General features: G+C 58.8%; 1 protein-coding gene across 1 annotated transcript in view; it reads left to right on the top strand.

The window, feature by feature from the left end:
• Pde8a (phosphodiesterase 8A) overlaps nt 1–5,595 on the top strand; it is a 24,822-nt gene that overhangs the window by 2,463 nt on the left and 16,764 nt on the right. The window contains exons 4-5 of the mRNA XM_013011859.1: nt 924–978; nt 4,779–4,867. Coding sequence (XP_012867313.1) covers nt 924–978; nt 4,779–4,867 — 144 coding nt within the window. The remainder of the gene's footprint in view (nt 1–923; nt 979–4,778; nt 4,868–5,595) is intronic.

The raw sequence follows: 5,595 nt of genomic DNA, 5'->3' as shown, positions 1-5,595 counted from the left end.
GTGTGTGTGTGTGTGTGTGTGTGTGTTGGGTCCAGTCGTGGGGCCTGAACTCTGGGCCTGGGCGCTGTCCCTCAGCTCTTCAGCTCAAGGCCAGCGCTCTTCCACTTAAGCCACAGTGCCACTTACGGCTTTTTTCTTTTTTCTTATGTGGTGCTGAGGAATCGAACCCAGGGCCTCAGGCATGCAAGGCAAGCGCTCGACCACTGAGCCACCTTCCCAGCCCTGTATATTTAGTTTTAAGTTGCACTTTATTGTCATAGCTGGCTGTGTGGAGGGTTTCAGTTTGGCACGTCCGTGTCAGGTGGTTGGTCCTGAAGAGTTGAAGTTGGCAAATGAACCCCGAGTGCCCTGTCCAGCACAGGCCTGCCCGCGTGCCGAGCCGCCCCTCCCTGGGGAGAGGTGATAGCTGAGTGCTGCACCTGCTCGTGTTCGTGCTGGCGCTCATGTCGCCGCAGGGCAGTTGCACGCCACGGTCTGGTGCTCGGGTGGACTGAGGCAGCGCAGCCACTCAAGCCCAGGCTTCGAGGGGCCTCGTCTCAAGAGCAGTCACAGGGCTGGGAGGGTGGCTCCGTGGGGGAGCGCTCGCCCAGCACGCATGAAGCCCTGGCTTCCATTCCTCAGAACCACATACACAGAAAAAGCTGGAAGTGGTGCTGTGGCTCAAGTGATCGAAAGCTTTGAGCAAAAGAAGCTCAGGAACAGTGCGCAGGCCCTGAGTTCAAGCCCCAGGACTGGCAAAACAAAACAAAACAAAAAAAAAACAGTTACAGTGCTATTCTGCCCTACGCCTAGCCGTCCTGTTGACACAGGAGGTCCATGTGTCTAGTTTACACATCTGATTTTCATCCAAATGTGTGTGAGCAAGTGAGTCGTGAGCGTGTGGAGGTGAAAGCAAGGCTAACTCTCCCTGCTTTCTCTTAAAGGGCAGACAGAGAAGACTTGTCTGTGATGTCCCTCATCACTGCTGGCTTCACAAGGGTACGTGCCACCCATGGGCCGTGGCTGGGGTGTAAGGTGTGCACGCAGGGCCGTGGACACCGTGGCTGGGGTGTAAGGTGTGCACGCAGGGCCGTGGACACTGTGGCTGGGGTGTAAGGCATGCACACAGGGCCGTGGATGCTGTGGCTGGGGTGTAAGGCATGCACGCAGAGCCCATGGATGCTGTGGCTGGTGTGTAAGGCGTGCACACAGGGCTGTGGACGCCGTGGCTGGGGTGTAAGGCGTGCACGTGGGGCTGTGGACGCCATGGCTGGGGTATAAGGTGTGCATACAGGGCCGTGGACGCCGTGGCTGGGGTGTAAGGTATGCATGCAGGGCCGTGGATGCTGTGGCTGGGGTGTAAGGCATGCACTCAGAGCCCATGGATGCTGTGGCTGGTGTGTAAGGCGTGCACACAGGGCCGTGGACGCCGTGGCTGGGGTGTAAGGCGTGCACGCGGGGCTGTGGACGCCGTGGCTGGGGTATAAGGTGTGCATGCAGGGCCGTGGATGCCGTGGCTGGGGTGTAAGGCATGCACATGGGGCCGTGGACGCTGTGGCTGGGGTATAAGGCGTGCACATGGAGCAGTGGATGCCATGGCTGGGGTATAAGGTGTGCATGCAGGGCCGTGGACGCCGTGGCTGGGGTATAAGGTGTGCATGCAGGGCCGTGGACGCCGTGGCTGGGGTGTAAGGTGTGCATGCAGGGCTGTGGACGTTGTGGCTGGGGTGTAAGGTGTGCATGCAGGGCTGTGGACGCTGTGGCTGGGATGTAAGGTGTGCATGCAGGGCTGTGGACATCGTGGCTGGGGTGTAAGGTGTGCATGCAGGGCCGTGGACGCCGTGGCTAGGGTGTAAGGTGTGCACGTGGTGCCGTGGACGCCGTGGCTGGGGTGTAAGGCAGCGTGCACGCGGGGCCATGGATGCCGTGGCTGGGGTGTAAGGTGTGCATGCAGGGCCATGGACGCCGTGGCTGGGGTGTAAGGTGTGCATGCAGGGCCATGGACGCCGTGGCTGGGGTGTAAGGTGTGCACGCGGGGCCATGGACGCCGTGGCTGGGGTGTAAGGTGTGCATGCAGGGCTGTGGACGCCGTGGCTGGGGTGTAAGGTGTGCATGCAGGGCCATGGACGCTGTGGCTGGGGTGTAAGGTGTGCATGCAGGGCCGTGGACGCCATGGCTGGGGTGTAAGGTGTGCATGCAGGGCCGTGGACGCCGTGGCTAGGGTGTAAGGTGTGCACGCGGGGCCATGGACGCCGTGGCTGGGGTGTAAGGCAGCGTGCACGCGGGGCCATGGACGCTGTGGCTGGGGTGTAAGGTGTGCATGCAGGGCCATGGATGCTGTGGCTGGGGTGTAAGGTGTGCATGCAGGGCCGTGGACATCGTGGCTGGGGTGTAAGGTGTGCATGCAGGGCTGTGGACGCCGTGGCTGGGGTGTAAGGTGTACATGCAGGGCCGTGGACATCGTGGCTGGGGTGTAAGGTGTGCACGCGGGGCCATGTACGCCGTGGCTAGGGTGTAAGGCAGCGTGCACACGGGGCCATGGGTACCTCAGATCCTCCTGAGGAAGACACCTTCATCTTCAGCCTGTGTGGCAGGCGCACACAGTAGATCACAGAGGTGAGGCTGGGTTAGAGCGCTCAGACAGGGAGGTGGCAGTGGGGAGGGGAGAGTACCCCAGCACCCTCCTTCCCTGAGGGCCTGCTGAGGCACACGTATTATAAGAACAGGCCCCACTCCAAGGTCCCATGGGGGCCTTGGCACTGCTGCCTTCAACCTAGGGGTCTGGAGGGGCCTCCCTCCGTCCACAGCCTCCCTCCATCCTCGGCCTCCCTCCGTCCACAGCCTCCCTCCATCCTCGGCCTCCCTCCGTCCACTGCCTCCCTCCATCCTCGGCCTCCCTCCGTCCACGGCCTCCCTCTGTCCACTGCCTCCCTCCATCCATGGCCTCCCTCCGTCCACGGCCTCCCTCCGTCCATGGCCTCCCTCCATCCACAGTCTCTATCCTCGGCCTCCCTCCGTCCATGGCCTCCCTCTGTCCACTGCCTCCCTCCGTCCATGGCCTCCCTCCGTCCACTGCCTCCCTCCCTCCACAGTCTCTATCCTCGGCCTCCATCCGTCCACGGCCTCCCTCTGTCCACTGCCTCCCTCCGTCCACAATCTCTACCCTCGGTCTCCCTCCATCCATGGTCTCCTTCCATCCTTGGTCTCCCTCTGTCCACAGCCTCCCTCCCTCCTCAGCCTCCCTCAGCCTGCAGCCTCCCTTGGTCTGCCAAGCATCTCACACCCTGCTTGCCCCGTTTCACACCATACTGAGGCTAGGGACTGCGGGAGAGCTTAGCTGGTCCCGTGGTGTCTGGCCAGGGGAGGCTGGTCCTCTCTGTTGGGCCCTTTAGAGATGAGCACACGGTCAGTCTGCGGTGGTGCGGTGGTCCATGAGCAGAGCGCCAGCCAGAGGGAGGGAGGAGCGCGAGTCCATGGCACCACATATGAAGAAAAAGTGGGAAGTGCACTGTGGCTCAAGTGGTAGAGCGCTCACCTTGAGATGAAGAGCTGAGGGACAGCGCCCAGGCCCAGAGTTCAGGCCCCACGACCAACAACAACAAAATCCTTTGCAATCATTATTGCTGGACAGGAGATGCAGCTCCAGCAGCACCTAGTGGTGGGGCACAGGCTCAGCTCAAGCCGTGGGGCAGAGCAGCAGGGATGGCAGGCCAGAGGGGGGAAGTGACAACACTTGTGCGCGGCTTCGTGGAAGGCGGCTCTGAGCAGTCGCCAGTGAGGCCTGAGGATCACGGTGAAGGCAGCCTCGGCAGGAAAGTCCGTAAGATTTCATCTCCAGTGAATCATGGGAAAAGCTGGAAGTGGCACTGTGGCTCAAGTGGTGGAGTGCGAGCTTTGAGCAAAAGGAGCTGAGGGACAGCGTCCAGGCCTGGTGCGCAAGCTCTAGGACTAGCACAAAAAAGAAAAGAAAAATGTATGGGGCTGGGAATGTGGCTTAAATAGAATATGGTAGTGTGCTTGCCTAGCATGCATGAAGCCCTGAGTGCCAGTCCTCAGTTCTGTATTCACAGAAAAAGCTGCAAGTGGTGCAGTGGCTCAAGTGGCAGAGTGCTAGCCTTGAGCAAAAGAAGCTTAGGGACAGCGTCCAGGTCCTGAGTTCAAGTCCTAGGACTGGCAAAAGGAAAAAGTATCCCTTGAGTGAGCTGTGTCTTCCGTGGCTGACACTGCCGAGCGAGCTGGAGGCCTTGGAGCTGCAGGGGCAGAGGAAGGAGTGTGCTCTGCCCACCCCAGCTCTGCTCCCCAGAGCCCCACAGCCACAGAGCAAGCAAAGAAACAGGCACAGGCCACGCTGTCTCCCTTCCCCCCTCTGGCCTGCCATCCCTGCTGCTCTGCCCACGGCTTGAGCTGAGCCTGTGCCCCCCCACTAGGTGCTGCCGGAGCTGCATCTCCTGTCCAGCAATAATGATTGCAAAGGATTTTGTTGTTGTTGTTGTTGGTCGTGGGGCCTGAACTCTGGGCCTGGGCGCTGTCCCTCAGCTCTTCAGCTCAAGGCGAGCGCTCTACCACTTGAACCACAGTGCCACTACCAACTTTTTCTGCTTATGTGGTACTGAGGAATTGAACCCAGGGCCTCATGCATGCAAAGCACAAGCACTACCACTGAGCCACCTTCCCAGCCCGACAAAGGGGTTTTAAGTGTTCAGTGGACACATTGAGTGTGTTTCGAATCCCTTTCATTGAACACATACTTACTCAAAGATGCTCCTTTGTTTGTCCAACAACCCCCTTTCTGGTTTTAGAGGTACATAGAAAACCCCGCCGTCATGGCCTGCTACAATGAGCTGCGCCAGCTGGAGTTCGGGGAGGTGCGGTCCCAGCTGAAGCTCAGGTAACTGGGGCCGCCCCCTGACATGCGGCCGGTGGGCAGATCTCCTCCTAGTCTGCCTGTCTCGCTCACGCTCACGGTGCCCCGTTAGCCAGAGGACACCCCCCTCTTCCAGGCGCAGCCAAGAGTGAGTGAAGGGGGGGGCACAAAGCTGCGCTTGCTGGACACATTTTAAAAAATAACATCAACTCACCGTACTGACGGTGAGTTGTTCTCTAGGAGATAAATGCTGTAATTTGCCCTTCCCTTTTTGCAGCATTACAAGACCACTGAGCCCTCCTTCCTGCCCATGTGTGTTTCTCAAAAGTAGCTGGGATCGCAGGGCTGAACAACCATGTTTAGGTGTTTTTGTTTTTGTTGTTCATGGGGCTTGAACTCTGGGCCTGGGCACTGTCCTTCAGCTCTTCAGCTCAAGGTGAGCGCTCTACAACTTGAGCTACAGCATGGCGCCACCTCCGGTTTTCCGGTGGTTTATTGTTTACTGGAGATGAGAGTCTCACAGACCTTCCTGCCTGGGCTAGCTTTGAACTGTGATCCTCAGATCTCAGCCTCCTTAATAGCTAGGATTACAGGTGTGAGCACCCAGACTTGTTTAGCTTTTAATTTTCTATTGATAAAGAGATTTGTTTTAAATGAGTAAAAGTTGATAATTTTCTTTCTCTCTTTCCTTCCTTCCTTCCTTCCTTCCTTCCTTCCTTCCTTCCTTCCTTCCTTCCTTCCTTCCTTCCTTC

This window comes from Dipodomys ordii, unplaced genomic scaffold, assembly GCF_000151885.1.
Source record: "Dipodomys ordii isolate 6190 unplaced genomic scaffold, Dord_2.0 Scaffold15, whole genome shotgun sequence".
NCBI classification, from domain to species: domain Eukaryota; kingdom Metazoa; phylum Chordata; class Mammalia; order Rodentia; family Heteromyidae; genus Dipodomys; species Dipodomys ordii.
This window is presented reverse-complemented; position numbering and strand designations above follow the sequence as displayed.